Here is a 21,999-nt window from a genome sequence, read left to right on the forward strand (position 1 = left end):
TTAAATGGTACAAGGCAAGAGTTGAAAATGAAACAGGAAGACAATTGAAATGTCTTAGATCTGATAGAGGAGGAGAGTTCACTTCTGATGAATTTAACTTATTCTACAATAATCATGGTACAAAAAGGCAAGTATCTGCACTAAGAGCACCTCAGAAAAATGGGACAGCCGAGAGAAGAAACAGGTCAATTGTAGATTGTGCCAGAACCCTGATGATAGAAAAGAGGGTACCTCAAACATTTTGGAGAGAAGCAATCAGCAAAGCAGTTTACACCCTGAATTGAGTTCAACTGAAGAAAGGAACTATGAAGACACCATATGAAATCTGGTATGATAAGAAACCTAATGTAAGTTATTTAAAAATCTTTGGAAGTAGATGCTATGTTCACAAAGATGACAGGAATGGAAATTTTGATCAGAAAAGTGAAGAAGGAACATTTCTTGGTTATTCTTCTAGAAGTAAAGCATTTAAATGTCTAATCAAATCATCTAACAAAATAGTAGAAAGTGAAAATGTGAAAATTGATGAATTTATAGAAAGAAATGATGAAGGAAATTCCAAAGAACTAGAAGATTATGAAGAATTTGTTTATGTTCAATCAAGAAGTTCTACCGAGAAAGCTGCTAAAGAAAATGTAGATAATGTCCAGTTACCGAGTGATGAAGAAGATCATACAGAGTCTACCAAGCCTATATTAGCCAAATATGTCAGAAGATATCATGCATCAAGTTAGACTATAGGAGATAAGGATGATCCAGTGATGACAAGGAACAAACTGAGACAGAACACATGTCTGATTTCTGAATTTGAACCAAGAATAGTAAAAGAGGCATTTAATAGTGAAGATTGGGTAAATGCTATCACAAAAGAGATTGATCAAATCAAGAAGAATGACACATGGACAGTGATTCCAAGACCAAAGGACAAAAATGTAATCGGTACAAAGTGGATTTTCAGAAACAAGCTAAATGAAAAAGGTGAGGTCATTCGCAAAAAAGCAAGACTAGTTTGCAAAGGTTATGCTCAAGAAGAAGGAATAGATTATTGTGAGACCTTTGCACCTATGGCTAGACTTGAGGGAGTAAGAACATTGTTGGCATATGCTGCTTTCAAAAATTTCAAGGTATATCAAATGGATGTTAAATCTGCATTTTTGAATGGTATACTAGAAGAAGAAGTTTACATTGAACAACCTGAAGGATTTGTTGAAGACAAGAATAAAGATTAGGTATGTAAACTAAACAATGCTTTATATGGTTTGAAGCAAGCACCTAGAGCATGGTATGAGAGACTGCACTCTTACTTGATCAAGATTGGTTTTAAAAGGACAAGTGAAAATAACAACATGTACATGAAGAATGATGACAACAATGGTATACTGATCTCAACAATATTTGTTGATGATATTATATTTTGTGGTAATGACACCTTATGCAAGAACTTTGGAAATGAAATGAGCAAAGAATTTGAGATTTCATTAATCGGTGAGATAAAGTATTTTATAGGTTTACAGATACTGCAAATGAAAGATGAGATTTTCATTACTCAATCCAAGTACATAAAGGAAATCTTGAAGAAATTTGGAATGCAAGATTCTAAACCAGTAAGTACTCCTACGACTACTAACTGTAAATTATCAAAGAATGATGAATCTGCATCTATTGATTGGGAAGTTGCAATATGTTGTGCATAGTAGACCAGATATAGCACATGCAGTAGGTATTGTAGCAATATTTTCTACAGATCCCAAGGAGACCCATATGACAACAATCAAGAGAATTTTTAGATACCTGAGAGGCACTGAAGATTATGGCTTAGTATATGAAAAGAGGAATGATTTTGATTTAAAAGTTTATACTGATGTTGATTGGCCAGGCAACATTAATGATAGGAATAGCACAAGTGGTGGAGCTTTCATTTTAGGAGAAAGACTAGTAAGTTGACTTAGCAAGAAACAAGGATGTATTTCACAATCAACAGCAGAAGCTAAATATGTTGCTGCAGCATTGAATTGTACAAATATAGCATAGATCAAACAATTGTTGGAAGGTATAAATGAATAAGTTACCGAGCAAGTAACTATATTCTTTGATAATACTAGTGCCATTAACATTTCAAAGAATCCAGTGATGCACTCCAAGACAAAGCATATATCTATAAAGTATCATTATCTCAGAGAAGAAGTTCAAGAGAAGAAAGTTGTACTGGAATATATCAGTTCAAAGGAGCAATTAGTAGATATCTTCACAAAGCCATTGCCAAGGGATACTTTTGAGTATCTCAGAAGCAAGTTAGGGGTCCTACCCCTATCTTCTACTCACTGACCGAGTTCGGTGAAAGCATCAATTTGATGAATCTACTGAATATTATGTGTGGATTGATGCTGATTTACACTTTAGAAGGTTTTCTAAAGTTGTGTAGGAAATAGTGCTTAGAAACAAGTCACTCTGACCGAGACTAAGATGATACACAATAAGGAAAATCACTTCACAAAGGAAGAAATCATGATTTAGTTCTTTTACTTTTTGGCATTGTTGTCAAAGGGGGAGAAGACTAAATGGTAAAAATCCTAAATGAAGAAGATAACAGAAGACTAATGACAGGGGGAGAAAACTTTCAAAAGAAGTCTATAGCTCAAGGATAACAGGAGAAGTCTAACAGCTATCTGAATCTGGATCAATTTGAATATCTTGTTGCTATTACCATTTAAAATTTGGTTTTGTCATCAATGCCAAAGGGGGAGATTATTAGCATTTTTAGTAGATAGAAAGATTGTTGATATTCATTAAGGATATTGAGAAGGTTGTTGAAGATTATTTGATATAACTAAAAAAGGATGATAACTATCTTTAGAACATTATTTTGTCATTGATGTCAAGAAATTTATTTTCTGATTCAGTATGATGTTGCCATATCTTGAGGAGAATGATTTGAAGAGAATTAAGATGTCGGTAAGTGACACAGAAAGAATTTGATAAGAAAGGGGAGAAATAAGTTATTCAATGGGCAACTATTACCAAGTTAGACAATGATGAGATGATGATATTTAGATTGTTTTGATATCCTACATATGTTGTTAATTATAAGGTTAATACTATACTATGTCACCGAGCAAAGAACCTAGTCGGTAAACCCTAAGGTTATTGATATCGGTTAATGAAGGCGGAATGTCTACCGAGTAAACTTTAGTATTTACCAAGTTGCAACCGAGTTATGACAGAGCGCATTAGATGAATACAAGCATTATTTAATGAAGGACAATGATTAACTAGAGATGTATAAATGATTGGAATGTCGCGCACGAAGTTTGCTAAGGATCTATGGCAATGAAAAATCAGCAGGAAGATCTACAACACAGATTGAACCGCAATAACCTTGTACAAGTTCCAAGAAAGGACTGCAAGTCTCGAGGCAAGGTAAAACATTTTCTGATCAAAAGATGCATTGAACCTAGTCAAGATTCAAGATCTGATGGCTAAGATTGATCATGGGAAATCTAATCAAATAAATTAAGGAGTGAGAATTGTTTATAAATAAGAAATTGTTGATGAACAATGTATGCGGGAAAGTGTAAGCACAGGGATACTACATAGTGATTACCGAGCACAGAAGCTTGAAGACCTATTTGAAAAACAGAGTAAGGAAGCCCAACAGAAGACTAGATAAGTCTTATGACAAGATTGTTTTGAGAAAATAAGAATCTGCTTTAGCATTTTAGATGTGAAGTTACAAATATATTTACTACTGTTGTTTATTATGAATAACAGAGAAATCTCTTAACCGAGTGGACTTAACAGTCTTATTTGTGAACCCTCTAGCAGGGTAACATTCTAAATGAGTATTTGAAATCCTTTCACAAGGTCACTTCTAACAAAGTGAAGATCCTAACAGATCTGAGGGAAATCCCTTAATTGGGTCACATTTAGCAATGTGTTTGTAATCTTTAACAGGATTTTCTTTTAACCGAGCATACTCTAGAAGAGTATATTTCTTAGTGGGTCCGAAATCCCACAATGGTTTTTCCCTATTTGGATTTCCACGTTAAATATGGTGTTATGAGTTTTATGATGATTATATGTTTATGAGTTTGCATGTTTAGTAGTTTTTTGTTATATTGTTGAAGTATATTTTACCGAGGTTGAATCTGTTGATTTTATGGAAGTTTAACTTTGTATGATTCACCCCCCCCCTCTCATCTTGTTAGGTATTTGCTTCAGCTCTTTACAATTAGTATCAGAACTATTAGATTCTTCTAAATTATGTATAAATGTAATGTTGTACATGTGATATTATTTGTAGATGTGTCGTTATGTTGTCTACTTGGGGATGATGTAAGGCATCGAGATCTCTTTCTGGTCTCTTCCATTTTGACCCAAAAATACATTTTTATATTATCTTATGTGTTCTTCTTCAAATGTGCTTGTAGTTCCACTACCTTTGAAGGATGAGGTCAAATCAATACAATTATACTTGATATACATGAGTTATCATATGCACATACTGACTCTAGAGTTAGTGGGTCCCTTATTGTCATATTCTCTACTTACCTTGATTTTGTCCTTGCTTGGGGCCATATCATAGTGGTTTAGTGTGCTTGTCTTTGGATGTATGTATCCTACCTTAATTGTAATGCTCCTAGTAAAGCTTACATAATTTCTTTAACGAGGGGCATACACTCTACTCTTTGTTAAACTTTATACACACACTACCAATCAATTTTTGGAGTTATTTTTTTCCAGATTACTTAGAGAAATGTGCCCTTTTCCTTTCACTCTTCCCTTTTATTATATTTTCTTCTATACAATGCTTTCCTTGATTATCCTTTGCAACATTTCTTTGGCATCTACCTAAGCGTATGATGCTTTTCTTAGTTATTCTTGAGGTGAATTTACTAGAATAACACAATTTGCTAGACTATTTCAATTCTCCATTGCACCACTTTACATGACTTATATTAAGTTTAACCTTACTCAGCTAGTATATTAGTGCTCTCTCTCTCTCTCTCTCTCTCTCTCTCTCTCTCTCTCTCTCTCTCTTCATGTTTTGCACCTTTTGTCTTGTTTTAGATTGATGATGTCCTAAGTCAGTGGGGGATTGGTGATCCTTATTTCTTTTACCTTGATGAGAGATATTTTTACTTTGATCTACTTTCTGACAAGTATGGATGTAGGTTCATACTCCCAAAAAAGTGGGGGCTAAATGTAGCATCGTAAATTGCATTCCAATGCAATTCTTTTCTCATCTAGACCCTCTTTTAGCATTCTTGGCCTTCCATGCCCAACTTTCTTGATCTAGCCTATTTTAGCATCTCATTCCAACATCTCCATCCCATTTTGGATTTTAGAGTGCCATGGTCCCCCATGTTTGGCCCTAAAGTTGAATCACTTAATGATCAACATGGTTAAGTAGGGAATCTTTTCTCGTGCTGGCCTACTTTGAGCTTTACACCTCAAAATGCATGGAAAAGGTGTATAAGAAAGGTATTATCCCTCCTTTTGAGAGAGCATCTATGGACTACACAATATAGATACAAAAGGAGACAATTCAATTTATGAGAAAGAGATCAAGCATCAACTAATTGAATATTAGGGGACTTCAAATATTTATACATTTGTGATGTCATCCATGATTTCCATTTCTAAAGTCAACTCATTCAAGTCAACATTAATATCTTTAGAATTTCAACATCAACAAGGTTTATGAAGGTATAACTATTCCATTTTCAGTTCTAGCCTTTGCTACCTAATAACATGCTTTCAATCCAATTTCAATTAAATTTAATTTCAAGGATAATTCCTAAAACTAGGGTTTGACTTAGGGAAACTCCTTTCTACCTATAATTTTCTCTCTTTTATGTGTACAAGTATAGGCAACAAACCTACAAAAACATTTATAAAGCAATTAGGATGAGGGCTACAGGACCTACAATTCATAGAAGTTGAAACTACTAAGAGCGGGCTAAGTAGATCTCCATAGTCCTAGGAGCAAGATGAGAAAATAGTCATGCTCCATCCTCTTTTACTATAAATTTAGACTGTAAGTTGGTTAAAGTCTTCTTTGTTTGATCCTATTCTAGAATTTTTCTACTGATTTCTTGTCTTTCTGTGCATGTTGAAAACTATCATTTCAACTTATTTGATCCTAGATTGTGCTTTCTTTTACAATTTGCATAATCATATTCCATCCACAACAAAAATGACCATTGCATCTACTTTTCACTCAATTAATATTGAGCCTAGTTGATCATTCTCCTTCCAATGTAACCAGTGGGCATGAAATATTGCCCTCTTAGTTGTTGCTCTTGATGACAAAGATAGAAAGCTCTTAGTATTACATGGTTTTGGTATTAGAAGATTATGTTGCAGGAATTTGATGTTGGTATCATTTGATGCTATTATCATTGCAACTCACACTCATAATGTTTTTTGTTCTTGATTCTCTTTCCTGACATATATGACAATGATAGATAGTGATCAGTACTGACATACAAATATACAAGTTTGTGCATATTCAGATAGTCATTGGATAGATTACAAGGTGGATAATACACAGTGATCAGTTTTGAAATATAGATATACAACTTTTATGCATATTTAGGTATTCAGTGGACTACTAATAAGATGGTTAGTACATATATGCTTATATTATATTATTGCATATTGTAAGGATTCTTCATTCTTGTCATATGGTACATTATGAATTCTTGTCATTCATAAGGTATTGATACCTTATAAATCCTTGTTATTAATAAGGATTGATATCTTATTAACATTTCATTGATAAGTTATCAATAAATTAATTACACAAGGTTGATAAGTTATTGACAACCATGTTATACAAGGATTGTTTATAATTCAATGGCTTGATTGCAAAGATGTATTAATGGTATAGTGGTATAATAGGTTTTGATTTTGGACATTATCATTATCTTGGGCATTAATCATTACCTTCGTCTTGAGAAAAAATCACATCCATGAGGTCTTTGACCTTGGACATTAAACATTGGGTATTAATCATTATCTTGGGCCTAGGAAAAAATCACATCAAAAATATATTTTATTCAAGTCTCGGTATCATATGATTATTATGCATTTAAAAAGGCATTCTTAATATTTTGAAAATCATATTTATTGCAAAGTCCATCATATTGTTTAAGATAAAATGCATTGTTAGTTATTAGTCTTCAAACCCTAGAAAATATGATCAAACACAATGATTTCTTTCTTGAAGGAATGCTCGAAGAAGATTGTTATAGAGACAATGGCAGTTGCAAATGCAATTACAAGCATGTTTTTTATTTAGGTGTTTTAGTCTCTTACCAGTAATCTTACACCCAAATCTACTGGTTATTTCACAAGTTTTGGCAGACAAGATTAAGGGTAAATTGCTATTTATTTTTTGTTGTTTAAATGGGTTACTATAATAGTTACCATTTCAGTTATTGAGATTAGTTGGAAGTATGGTTTTGTATGAAGAGTTGTAAAAAGAAAGAAGGGGTTTCTTATACGAAAAAGTTTTTTTTAATCTTCAAAGGCAGAGTGATTATTTTTAAAGAATATATTTTTTAGAAAGAGGGGTTTTCTCGTTTTCATTGTATTATCAAAACTGAAATAGAATTATCTTTATATTGAGGGTAAGATTTGCATATATCTTTTGTTTTAAGTTGTATGCAAGGGCATAAATGATTTACATCATTGTATAGTGCCAAATTTATTTTGTGGTTACATTTGAGTTCCTAAATCTCAAGAGAAATGAGATACTCAAGACATATTGTATACATTGAAACAAAGGTTATACTTTGTGTTTCTTTTGAACCACGATGTTGTTTTGCATTAGCTAGTGAGGAATATTATTTTTGTCAGTGAGACATACTCAAAAATAGCCAATTAGGAACTTTATTTTGTTAGTGACACATATTTGGAGACAGACAGTGAAGCTCTGTAAATAATTATTTGTATATCAAGTCAGTGAGGCATTTCTCAGTGGTTTTTATTCACAATGAGGGTTTTCCACTCATTAAATCATTGTGTTTTATTTTGTGAACTTTGTACTTTACTTTTGATGCGCCATTTGTTAAAATTATACACTCTTATGAGAATAGTTAATGTTGTTATTGATGGAAACCAACTGGAAATCATCTGTCAACCCACCGATAGTTACCGGTACCAGCAATAGACTTCTACATACACCGGCAGGCACTTCACTAGCAGCGGAAATAATGCATACCATCACTCAAGCCGACACAGATTAAACTTTTGTTTATTGTTTTATAATATAATTATCTCTTGTATAAGCCGACATGGCATATTGTAAAAGACTCATTTATGTATGAGATCTTATAGGTCATTTTGATATGATGTATGAGAGAGAGAGTATAGATGATATTTTTGTATAAGGTGATATTTTTGTACAAGGTGATATAGTTGACAATGAAGGTTTTGGTTATAGACTAAGCTTAAACTGGTATTGAACCTGACATAGTTGATGTTGATCTAAAGTAGTACATTGTATTGGATTTTGTTAATCCATTTTGTAAGTCAGTGTGACTTATATTTTGTAGTTGACCAATGAGCTCTAGGGTACTAGCCTTCCTGCATGTGCAGGCCCCTCATTGTAAGTAATATTTATTCATTGACCAATGAGTGAATATTGTGGGTCACAAATCCCACCAAGGTTTTTAGCACACTAGGTTTCCTCGTTAATATCTTGTGTTATGGTTTGTTCTCTATGTTGTCTTTGTTATTCTTATTTGTTGTGTTAATTCTTATTTACCGGTACATTGTTTTGGGATACAAAGTTCTTAATAAGTTTAAATATTCTCCTAACCAGTGAGATATTGATTCACCCCTCCCTCTCAGTTTCTTTGGGACTGTCATTGATTCTAACCATTGGTATCAAAGCCTGGTCCTCTATTTTCAAAATCCTAACAGCTTGAGGAAGATTCTGACACTGCTACAGATGGAGAAATTGAAGAATATCAAACTTGAAGATGATCTAAGGACTGCACAGGAATTCATTAAAGGACTTCAGGAGAAATTTTCTATAGCACAAAATAAAAAAGAAAAGAACTTTATGAGAAGATTCAGAAAGATGATGATGAAAATGAAACTCTTCGAGAACTTGCAAACAATTTGAGACAAGAAAACAATAATATGAGGAATGAAATGCAAGATATGACTACGAGGTTATGTAAAGACATTGAAGACGGGAAGAAGAATGAAGAAGACCTGACTAGGAGACAAAATAATGCTGGAAATGAAAATCTAAGACTTAGTCATGAAAATGATATGTTGAAGACAGATCTGATTCACATGCAACATGATAAAACTAAGCTTATGAGACAAAAGAAAATTCTAGAAAATGAGTTGACTACTACAAATAAACACAAAGACAAATTCAAGAAAAGTTCAAAGGAGCTTGAGGACACGATGAAAAGTCAGAAACCTAATGGAGATACTAATGGAATTGAATTTGAAGCTGGAGAAAGTTCTAGTACTACAAACAATCTAGATCAAAACAAACTGGTAAGAAAACCTAATGCTTATAATTTTAATGGCAAATGTTTCAATTGCAACAAATATGGTCATAGAGAAAATCAATGTAGATTTAGAAATAATCAAAATATTAATACACCGATCGGTCAATATTTTAAATGCAACAAAGTTGGTCATAATTTAGAAAATTGCAGAATGAATGTGGAATGCTATGTTTGTGGAAGGTATGGACATTTATCTAATCAATGCAGAATGCAAAGTGACATAGGATATGGACAGGCTATTCAGAGGAATAATGTGACTTGTTATGTTGTAAAAAACTTGGACATATTCCTAAATTTTGTAGAAGCAAGACTTCACTAACAAACAATAAAGGATCTAGTTTGAAAGGAAAAGAAAAGGTAGATGAGGTAAAGAAAGAATTTTCAAAACAATGGATTAGCAAGAGAGATCAGATAGTTGATGAAACTCTCTCTATACCGGTAGAATAGAGAAATCCTCCACCGGTGGGAGATTCTTCATCTAACTAAAATGGAACCCTTTGGGGGTATTGCAGCAAGTTGAAATCCATGCAGATTACCCTTGATTGATGGTGAGAAGATATATTTCTTCCGGTATATTTCTTCCTTATTGGAAGATGTGTTAAGTTTTCACTTAACTGACAAGAATGTAATGTTGTTGGTGGAAGAAATGTCTTTATAAATTAGCTAATTTTCATCATTTTCGACTCACCGAGCATTCAAATTAGCAGAGAGCACAAAAACTGAGTGAAGGCGTTCAAGGCAAATGTGCGAAGTGATTTCTTTAGGCATTCAGAATATTTTCAAGTAGTAAAAGGTATTTTTCAATGGCCTCTTCTTTTGCTCCCCAGTTTATTCCTTACCCTACCATTGTGGAAAATGTGAAATGCCCTAGGCCCGTGTTTAAGATAATTCCTGAAATTTCTAAGCAAGATGACTCTGTAGGGACATTTTCAAAAATTCCTAAAGGTGTACCATTTGCAAAAGACCCTAGGATTTATATACATTTCAATATAGAAGAACTAGGTTTTGAAGAATTGATGAAAATATTTGCTAAAGTAATTTGTGATGAAAATGGTGTTGTTAAACCCGAACACAAAATTATAGATGCTCTAAGTTTTTTGGAAATTCTGAATATCCCTCAATTTGCAATGGAAGTAGTAAGGATTTTATTGAGTAGAGCACATGGAGAATTCTTATGGTTGGATTTTGTCTGTAAAATAACCTGACAAGAAATTAGGGTAGTGACTAGTTTACCCTCAACCAACAACACACCTAATAAAAAAAAGAAGATTCCCAACAACAAAGTGATAAGCCTAACTGGAGCAACATATGACAATAGATCACTAAGAGTGAATGATATTAATGGCATCAATGTGATATTTGTAAGTATAGTGCTAGGTTACAAGGCCACACATACCAACTGCCTCAACTCTGTTTCTAGTCTCTATATACACAATGCTTATGAGATGGTAAATAACAATGCAGTGATAGATGTGTGTGAATGGTTAAAAGATGAACTCATTGACAATTTGAAAAAGATTAAAGGAGATTTGAAGGGACATTCCACTTTCAAAATCTTTTGTTATGTTTAATGTTGTATTTCACTAAAGAGATCCCCGGTACAAGACCTAAAGACTTTGGATATGATATACCGGTAGGAAAGCAACTACAAGAAGCTTTTACCGACATGGGAACCACTAGAGGCAAAAACATAACAGACTACTTCAAAACCTTCTAAGCTAAAATGAGAACAAGATAAAGGATACCACAAAGTGTAGTGGACAAATATTACAAATAAATCTATTTTGTTATCAAAAGAGATGAGACATGGATGGAGGCAGTACTCCCTAGGACTATTTGGGTGACTGAAATGGGATATGAAGTAGATCTTACCATTTTGGAGACATATGCTAAAGCTTTACTGGAAGTACCAAGAGAACCATCAGAAAAAGTCTTTGGTAGTGCTGAGACTATTGAAGGAGATGTAAATTTGTTGAAGAAAAGGAAGAAAAGAGAAAAATTCATTAGAGATGCTTCTAAGAAAGTTAAGGAAATCAAGGAAATGTAATGAACATTAGTGGCATATTGGCTAGTGAGCTTGAAGGACTTCAACCAGAGGCACATATTTCACCAGTTGACACATTTTCTAGAACTGACAGTGAAAAACCAACAAAGTTTTAAAGAGTTGAAAGGAGGAAGAGAAAACCTTCACCGGTACCCTCTCCTTCATGTAAGAGAGCAAGGACTCCGAGAAAGAAACAATAGGCAGTAAGGGGACCGCCCAAGGAACTCACACCAAAGAATAAACAACAACCTATTACTCCTTCTTTGAATGATTTATTGAATGAGATAACTGATGATGGAAATTTGGCTAATGTACACAAAATGTATAACACATTTAATGATTCTAACAGGGAAAGCAATGAGAACAATATAAGTTTACATTTGGACATATATAAAAAGGTTTTAATTGAAGTTGTAGATGACTTACCTAATGAACTCTATAAGAGATTGGAAGCAAAAAGGATAGTAGTGATGGAATTAGATAAGAAACTGAAAGTTGAAAAACTTCTAGCTGTACATCCTGTAAATTCAAAAGAGGAAATTGATGAATTAATTTCTAAGGCTAACTGATCTATTTTTGGCAGTGGGCACTAGGAAGTAAGTTTAATGGCAGGAAGAGTAAAAGAGATTGCAGATGAAACTATAGATAATTGGGATATAATTTTTGTTGAGAAGGAAAAACAAGAGCAAATGAACCGACTGAAAAAGACATTTAAAGTGTATGAGAAGGACAAGGACAAGGGCAAAGGAAAGATTGGTGGGATTCCAAACATAAAGATTACAGACAATCTACCGCCACCACCTTTGGATAATGCACTGGTACACATAGACGATCCACCGGTTATTGACACTGAAGGTGTTACACATGATGATACAAATCATGAATTTGAGATACTTTTTACCATGAATGTGGATACTTAGGAAGTAAATATTGTTGTAGACAAGGATAATTCAGAGGTTAAGGATGACAATGTTGACAATGGCAACATTGTAGAGAAACCGGTGGAAACTGTTAAAGTTGAGATCCCAACCCAAACAGAGCAATGTTAGAAAATAAAAAACCTAATGAAGGTATAGATGCTGGCACAGGACCACCAGAGACTAAGATACTGGCAGTTGAACTTTCAAGAAAACAATCTAAGGTCGAGGTACACACTGAGGCAGAGAAATCAACAATCACTGGGATATCAAAATAGTCTAAGAAATCCTTGCAAGTTGAGATGCAAACCTAGACTGACCCACTAGAGGAAAACACAAGTAAAATGGTTACAACTGATGGAAATACAGAGGTAATAAAAGCAATTGGTTAGATATCTGACACATCAACAGGTGAATTCAAACCTACCAATGTTACAAAGGTACTTTTGGATTCAATAAAAAAGATAACAGATTGCAATACATTGGCCTACAAGGCAATTGATAACACTATACCTATCCTTAAATTGATTGCACCAAATTGTAACATAGATCATATTAAGGATTCTTTACGTAAATTGGACACATTGTCCAAATTTATTGTTGACAATGTAATAACCATTGATAAAGTGAATGAAGATACAATAAAGGAGAGAGTTGAAAAAGAGAAGGACAAATTATTTGATGACACCATAAAGAAGTGTACAGAACACTCGAATACATTATTACCAGCACTAAACTCTAAAATTTTGCAATACAAAGACCTATAAAGGGAAACATGCAAACCTCACCTTCTGATAGCGGACATAGATAAGGAGATCAGTAAAACACAAAAGGAAATCAATGACATAACTGATAACATAATTGGCTCATCTGGACACATAACAGTTTTTGAGCAAGAAATGGCGGGTTTTAAAGAAAAATTAGAGAAACTTGAGAAATAAAAGGCAAGGATAAGGTCGAATGCCCAAGAACTTAAAAATCAACTTGGTCCCAAGTTGGACAATCTTATTTCTCAAAGAATAGAAATATCTAAGGCATTACTTCAAGGAGAATGATCACTGCAAGATCACATGCATTATCCCACTGACATGATCCAACAGACTAGGGCAACCTTGAATGACAGCAAAAGGTTTATGTAAGGTCTTAATCTAATTTTGTTAGATATTTTTCAGATTGTAACCAACCGGTTACAAAATTTGAGGTGAAATTTTTGCACTCGTTTGACTGTTTTTGACAACCTTTGTCATTGATGTCAAAGGGGGAGTAGTGGAGAGAAAAATTGTTTATTCAGACGAGACCATTTGTTGAGGGGGAGCACATCTTTTTGGAAACTTTTTGGACTTTAGTTTTTGGAATAGTTTTTGGATTTTTCTCATGAGTGTTTCCATCAATTCCAAAGGGGGAGATTGTTGGAATTCTACACTCTTATGAGAATAGTTGATGTTGTCATTGATGGCAACCAACTGGCAATCATCTGTCAATCCATCGGTAGTTACCGACACCGGCAATAGACTTCTACATACACCAGCAGGGCACTTCACCGACAACGACAATAATGCATACCAGCACTCAAGCCAACATGGAACAAACTTTTGTTTATTGTTTTATAATGTATTTATCTCTTGTATAAGCTGACATGGTATATTGTAAAAGGCTCATATATGTATGAGATCTTATAGATCATTTTGATATGGTGTATGACAGAGAGAGTATAGATGATATTTTTGTACAAGGTGATAAAGTTGATAGCGAAGGTTTTGGTTATAGATTGAGCTTAAACCAGTATTGAACCTGGCATAGCTGATGTTGATCTGAAGCAGTACATTGTATTATATTTTGTTAATCCATTTTGTAAGTCATTGAGACTTCTGTTCTATAGTTGAGCAGTGAGCTCTAGGCTACTAGCCTTCCTACATGTGCAAGCCCCTCATTGTAAGTAATATTTATTCATTGGTAGTGAGTGAATATTGTGGGTCACAAATCCCACTGATTTTTTTCCCACACCGGGTTTCCTCGTTAATATCTTGTGTTATGGTGTGTTCTCTATGTTGTCTTTGTTATTCTTATTTACTACATTACTTCTTATTTACCAGTACACTATTTTGGGATACAAAGTTCTTAATAAGTTTAAATATTCTCCTAACTAGTTAGACACCGATTCACACCCCCCCCCCTCCTCTCAATGTCTTTGGGATTGTCATTGATTCTAACACCATTTAGTGTCATTACATTTACTGCTATGTCCTTAGTTCATTTCTAATTCTGATACATTCTTTAAAAGGTTGAACTAAAAGTTTAATTTGGCTAAGAACACTAATTCAACCCCCCCCCCCCCCCACCCTTCTCAGTTTTCTCAGTACTCCTACATGAAATGGATTCCTTGTTCGAATGCATAGACTCGTGAATCCTATTTCACCAACCTTATAGTTATAAGATCAATTACGATACACAAAGCAAAAAGATGTTAAGCGTGATGTCCCTTCTTCAAGCGTTTTAATAAAGCAAGAAATTAAAACTAATATGAACTTGAGGAAATGTGGCTTGTCTTCCTTTCTATTAAAAGAAAAATGTTGTGTCTAAACATGTTGTCCAAAATTGACATAACCAATGTCACAAAAGAAAGAACCTATTGAGTCAAAATTTGCTACTTCACCCAAACCCATTGTAAGAGTTTGTGAATATCAGATATCAAATAGGGGTAAAGGTGGTCTGGTTTGTCAAGGTTTTGTTGGTTCTTATATTTAAAAATATTTCAAGCCTATAAAATTTGTATGAGGGGGGATTATGAATAAATAACCTGTTGAGTCAAAATTTGTTGATGATTCTTGTGAAGTTGAAAACTCTAAGAAAACAAGTGAAATGTGTACTATTTCCAATAATATCCAAGTTTGTTCTCATTGTGAATGTCAAGGTCATTTACCTAGTAAATGCTTTGACCGACACCCTTGTACACCATGTAGTTTGCATACTCATTTTTCTAGACATTGTTATCTATTAGATCCACCTTCAAAGTGTATGAGGCATATGAATTTTGGTTTTCTAGATCATTCAAGGTGGAGATCGAAGGTTGATTTGTTAACTAAATCTTATAAGATTTTAATCTATTATTGATGGTGAAAAAGTGCGTATGCATAATGGTGAAGATGTTACTCTTAAATTCTCCAATGATGTAATAGACCTCATTGAACCTACATTAACTACACTTAATGCTTATTTCTTAGTTGTCACTTAGTATAATTGATAAGTCTTCAATTGTTGAGAAGATTGAAGAAGCGAGTCTACTTCCCATGACAAATGATTTTGCTAACATTGGAGATGTAGTTTATTATGATCTTGATCCTTACTAATGTATTCCACATATTTTATGCTATGGATATAAAAATGTTGCCTCTTATCCAATAACTCCATCAAGGAGACCATATTGTTGTCATTTTTCTCTCTCATCTACCAAATGAGGGAATATATGTTAGGTTCAAGTGAAGATGCCTTGTGATTGGTATTGTGATTACACTTCAATGTATTGATTGCACCCAATGTGTGCTATTTCCAATTATTATTTCAAGTGATAATATAGAGTTGCCTGAGATTGATAGTTGGTGACTCCTCATATTAGCCACTAAAGTTTGGTCATTTTTTCATATTATAGCATGGACAAAACATGTCCCAATTCGAGACCTATCAAAGTAACACGCTCATTATCAATTTGAGACCCATCAAAGTAACAAGCTCATTATTAAAAGTTGACATCCATCAAAGCAACCTATGCAGTTATAATACTTTGAACCTTGTCAACATAACAATGTTAGTTGAAACAAATTTTAAGACTTGTCATGGTAATAGGATTGTTAAAAAAACTTCAGATCAGTCAGAAAATGTTTCCATCAAACTGATAGGTTGAGGGAAGTTTGAGCAGTTCAAAATATTGCCTAATTTCATGATAATTCCATGAGATTAAAAGAGGAATGTTGACATGTTAATCTTCAAAGTTAACACATTTGTAAATTATTAATTTTCTTTTCCATTCAGAAAGTTATATGACAATTAAACTATAATTCTGTCTGTAAAATATATGTAAACATTTCATCAGAATAATTAGATTTGCTCTATTAAATATATATTTTCATTCACCTCACGGGTGTATGACCTTTGATCTTTTCACAACAACAGTCATATAACATTTCATCAAAATAATTTTATTTGCTATATTAAATATATATTTACATTCTGCCCCTCATGGGTGTATAACCATTGCTCTTCTGACACCAACAGTCAGTAAAACTGACATGGTGTCTTAAGTCTGCAAATTCAGAAATGTACAGGAAAATTAAGAATTAATATGTATTAATTTCTGCTCATCGCTTGAGTTATAAGTTGTTGTTTTCCCATGACTGATGTATGCTTTTTCCTATAACTGTCAATAGTCATTTTCTGCTGTATCTGTTATTATATAGTTAATTTGCAGAACAGATTCAGATTGGTAATCTCCAGGCCTCGGTAGCAGCGATGGTAAACTTTCGAAGCAAATCTAGCCTTTGCATCACAGTTGGCTGAATGTCCGGTCTCTTCTTTCTTACTGGTTCCCGGTAAGAAGCTGAAGAAAAATAATTCCCAGGCTGTAAACATCGGATTTGGTAGAGTATTCACCGCTTCTCAGGTATTCTGGATCCATGTATGGAAATGTGCCTTTGGGCTCCGATTCTTTGTGCACATCTCGATGTAGACGACGAGAAAGGCCGAAGTCACTGATTTTGCCTACATAATTCTGGTCGAGAAGTATGTTTTCGGGCTTAAGATCATGGTGGACTATTGGATCTGGATCTAAACTGTGTAAAAATTGTAAACCGGAGCAAACATCCGTGGCAATGCGAATTCTGGCATACCAGGGAAGCGATGGAGTGGAGTCTTTGCAGCTCAGACGATCTGCCAGGCTTCCGTTGGTCATATATTCATAAAGTATACATCCGTCCTCAAAGCACGCTCCTATCACCTTCACCAAATTGGGATGCCGAATGTCTCTTAAAATATCGATCTGCCAAGAGAAGATTGTAAGCAAACCGTGATATATTAAAAAAAAAGGGGGCAGAAATGGAGGGTGTTTTATTGTATGTTTATGTGTATACCTCACGTTGGAACTCCTGCCGGCCCTGAAAACTGTCCTCACCTACAATTTTCACTGTAACCGTTGCATGTCCTATTTTGCCTTTGTAAACAGTTCCAGATCCGCCGCCTCCAAGTTTGGAATGGTTGCAGAAGTTCCCTGTTGTCGCTTTGATGTCTTCCAATGGGTATTCGTGGAATTCAAGGTTAATGGATGAGGGTGTAGTTTCTAAACGAGATTGAACTGGAAAATGCGCCCGAGTTTCAATTGAAGCGGCCAAATGCCGTTGGAAGTTTGATTGGAATGCCATTGATCGACCTGAATCGTCCGACGATGTGCACATTAGCAAACGACGACGGTGCTTATAAATTTCATGTGTTCAAAAACACATTTTTAAAAACAAGATCGGATAAATTACTGACCATTATCTAGGACAGATCCTTCCCTCGCCGCTATAAGTTTTCCTTTACAGATAATCGATATTTCGCAGGAGTTGATCGCGTGCCTTATCACGTAGCCCGCTTTGCCTGTTACTTGCATATTCGATTTCCTGTACAGAGCTTAATTAGAAAACTATCACTGCACAGCTAAAACTATCTTCGATGATGATGCAAACTGGAATATTGTTCCGCGTACTTGGATCTTTTACCCATGATAAGCTTCGTGATACCCAGCTCTGAAACCACCTGGACAATTCCTCTGCAAACATCCTCCTTCTCGACTATCAAAGGTTCTGCTCTCACCTGTAGTATGGAAATTTTTTTTCAGACACTTCCTTGTGAAAAGGACTTTTTTCTTCAAATATATAAAGGGCTCAGATACATACCATAGCTTGGGAGCAAATCTGTAAGTAAAATTCCATACAATCATTTAACTTTTTCTTTTCATCCTCCTTGTGCGCATTCAACACATTCTTACATACTCGCTGAACAGGAATTTTCCCAACTGCAATTGAAAGACACCCAATTTATAAGCGAATGAAAAAGACAAACTTGAATCCAAATACAATGAAATTCTTACTCGGCGACGGAATGGTGGTAATCGGAAGCTGAACATGAAGTAAAATCAGGCCCGCTCGATTGTTGTGAAGAGCCCATTTGAGAACAGAGACACTTTCTAACACGTCTCTTGGATATAAAAACCCTTTCTTACATGTTTACCAAGGTTGGTGTACTTGGATTTTGGAAGTAATAATCAAAATACAAGATTATGGATTGCACTTTTCATTGTTTTTTTGTCAATTTTTGCATTCTTTGAAGGTTTAATGGATTCAATCCATGAATACAATGATGTATTTAGGCTTAGTATTGTGTTGGAGGGTAGGCTATTCATTTTCAAGCTTTTTATTTAACATTTACTACTGTTTTGGTGATTTGATTCACAAGTAGCCAGTTTTGGCTTGTAATTAGCAGTTTTTGCTAAAATGGGTGCTCCATAAAATCCCACCATGTTTTCATCACAAAATTTTGGGACATGGTACAAAACCTATTTTAAAGTGTACGTATGAAAAGAGGAGGTCTGAAAGAATCATTTTATATTTTTAACATCTTGCCCTAGGAGAGCCCAGGAGCAACTCGGCTAGAGTTGGCAAGATGAAAAGTTAGCACAAACTGTAGAGGTGAATGTAAATGAAAGTCCCAAGCTTTTGGGAAGTTTTAATAGGTTAGTATAGATCATCTTGTGCAGGAGAAATTCTCAAGACTTCCATTTGAAGGTCCAAAGACAAGATTTACTTGCTGCTACCGGTCAAGTGCCTATAAGCCCTTGAAATTCTCATTTTAAGTTTTTTATATGCAAAGAAGGGTGGGAAGATTAAAACCACTGAAATACTTTGGGGTTGAGTGAATATTTGAAGAAAATCCATTCTAGTTTGGGGGTCCTTTGGATCGTTTTAACCGAAGACCTCAAAAATTGGTTCTAGGAGGCCTAATTGGGCTCTTTCCTTTGTAGCTTCTTCTAGACTAAATTTTGAAATCGGTAAGAAACCTTTGGATAGAAAATCACAAATGGACCTTAAAACCATCTAAAAATTGTATATTTTAACACTTTCAGATTAATATAAACTTAGAAAACCAGAATTTAGTTTCTAACTAAATTGATTAGATGAAAGATTTATAGTTTTCCAGATTTAGGCATAACAAAGAAATGAACAAAATAAGAACAAGACATGGTTACCCTGTGAAAACCTCCTAAGATGAAAAACCTAGCCAGAAAAGATCCTCAGATTTGATTATGAATTATATTCATATGAGGGTTACAACACTTATCTCAAGTACTTGAAGGTGTTTGTACTTAGGACTGATAATGTCTTCCACAAAACTGCACTTTCACAAGCATCAAGTAGTCACATCTACACCTTTAACCCTTCCAACAACAATCAAGTCCAAACCCCAAGTTGGTAATGCATGAAGTCTACTCTTTGATGGACAACAACCTTATCCCTTAGTTCTCTCTCTTGATTAATGAATTTCGCACAACAACTGGCATGTGTAGTTTGCTGATATGACAGGGATAAACCCCTTTAATTGGAGATATAGTCTTCCTCTTGAATTCGCATTGGTAGGCACATATATTTTGCATGAATGGAAAAACTGAATGAGTGAATGATAGAGTGAAGTTGGACTTTATTTATATGGGGAATAATAATCTTAATCATGTTGGGTTGCATTATGATTTAATGACTTTAATTTATTTATTTAACCGAAAGCATTAGGATAGAGTTGGCCCAATACATGGTGGCATGTTGGCTTGAGTGTAGTGTGGGATCTTCATTTGATGCTGTGAGGTGTAGGGCCAAGCCCTACATGTTGGGGAAAAGGCTGACCCCCTTGGGAGGATTCCAATGTTGCCCATGGAAATTGGAATCCGCCATCCCTAATTATAATTAACACTCCCGCTTAATTAGGGAGAAGGATAATCTTACAACTAGGTTACAAGATTAGGGCCAAGCCCTAAGTAATACATATAATATTTAAATTATAATCCGAACTTAGCTATCAACTTCAAATACTCCTGATAGAGTATCACAACAAGTATCCCATAGTATCCATCTTGTATTGCCTGTGGAGGATCACTTCAAAGTTTAACATGCACACTTGCAAGTCATGAATACATACACAACTTATTCATGCACATCATGGAGTCTTTCCATGCCATTGATCACACATATCCATCATTCATTGTCTTTACCTCAGTCTTCTCTCAAAGAAGAATGTAACACCATAATCTTCCATCTTGCACCCAAGCATAGAGTGGAGATACATAATCATTGCTCTCCATAAGAATAAAATGAAAACATAGTCCTCCATCTTGCACACAAGCATAGAATGGAGTCTACTAAACATAATCCTCCATCTTGCACACAAGCAAGAAATGGAATAGACATAAACAAAATATTGTAGTCTTCCATCTTGCACACAAGCATAGAATGGAACTACATAACATAGTCTTCCAGCTCGCACACAAGCATAGACTAGATCCACCTTACATTGCCCGCAGAGGGTGGAGAGGATCTTTTCTACCATCTTACATTTCTTGCGGAGGATGGTTAACAATTACACTTCTCCCTAAGAAGATTACAATACCATCTTACATTGCCCGCAGAGGATGGTTAACAATTACACTTCTCCTTGAGAAGATTACAATACCATCTTACATTGCCCACAGAGGAGGGTTAAAAATTACACTTCTCCCTAAGAAGATTACACTAGCACCTTACATTGCCCGCAGAGGATGGGTGATACAACACAATGTATCATAGAGGTTGAGACTCCCTCTCAACCAAGGCGATGTTCTCCACAGCTCCAAGTCTATCTCAAGCTTCAAGAGACTTGGCGAGAACATCTGCAACACATGATTGTCCTGCCATAAAACACTGAATTGTCAGGTATCTCTATACAACCCTGATAATAATTCAAAACAACATAACAATAATTTTGAGAAACCACACTGATTCTCTTGATGCAACACTTGCAACAATGTATTTAGCTTCAGCAATACTCAATGCAACTGAGACTGAGGATTGTCCCTATAGGTCCAAGAGATCACAGTGAGTGAATGCTTGAAGTGTTTTCCTTGTCCATAACACTTCTTGACCAATTTGAACCTAAGCAACTTTAGCCTATGATCAATTGTGTCTTGCAAAGATCAAAATATGCTTGGCTACAACAATATACTTAGCTTTGATTAGCTGAAGCACTCACCAATCAACTTGCCACTATTCAAATGAATTTGCAAGATCAAAGTTGGCTGCAAACATACTCAACTTCTTCAAGTTAGTTTCCATATAAGTTTACAATCCATAATTCTAACATAACAATAGAAAACTTGACTTATAATAATTTCATTAGATCCTTGCCACACTTCTAACCTAAAAGTAATGCATTTTAGGTTTAGATATTC

The 21,999-nt window shown here is 34.7% G+C and overlaps 1 protein-coding gene across 1 annotated transcript; it reads right to left on the reverse strand.

Annotated features, from left to right (window-relative positions):
• Nucleotides 1-17,070: 17,070 nt before the first annotated feature.
• LOC131875367 (U-box domain-containing protein 52-like) lies at nt 17,071-18,695 on the reverse strand. The gene is made up of 6 exons (XM_059219469.1): nt 18,653-18,695; nt 18,425-18,543; nt 18,235-18,341; nt 18,021-18,148; nt 17,621-17,916; nt 17,071-17,529 (listed from the first exon to the last, which is right to left on the reverse strand). The coding sequence occupies exons 1-6, from the start codon at nt 18,693-18,695 to the stop codon at nt 17,071-17,073; spliced, it is 1,152 nt and encodes a 383-aa protein (XP_059075452.1).
• Nucleotides 18,696-21,999: the final 3,304 nt, after the last annotated feature.

Source organism: Cryptomeria japonica, chromosome 4, assembly GCF_030272615.1.
Source record: "Cryptomeria japonica chromosome 4, Sugi_1.0, whole genome shotgun sequence".
In the NCBI taxonomy this organism is placed as follows: domain Eukaryota; kingdom Viridiplantae; phylum Streptophyta; class Pinopsida; order Cupressales; family Cupressaceae; genus Cryptomeria; species Cryptomeria japonica.

Excerpts from the sequence above, each read along its gene's own strand:
- LOC131875367 (XM_059219469.1), bottom strand. The coding sequence starts at position 18,695 with ATGGGCTCTTCACAACAATCGAGCGGGCCTGATTTTACTTCAT. Across the intron at positions 17,917-18,020 it reads AGGATCTGTCCTAGATAATG|GTCGATCAATGGCATTCCAA; the intron begins GTCAGTAATTTA and ends CGGACGATTCAG. Across the intron at positions 17,530-17,620 it reads GGCAGGAGTTCCAACGTGAG|ATCGATATTTTAAGAGACAT; the intron begins GTATACACATAA and ends TTCTCTTGGCAG.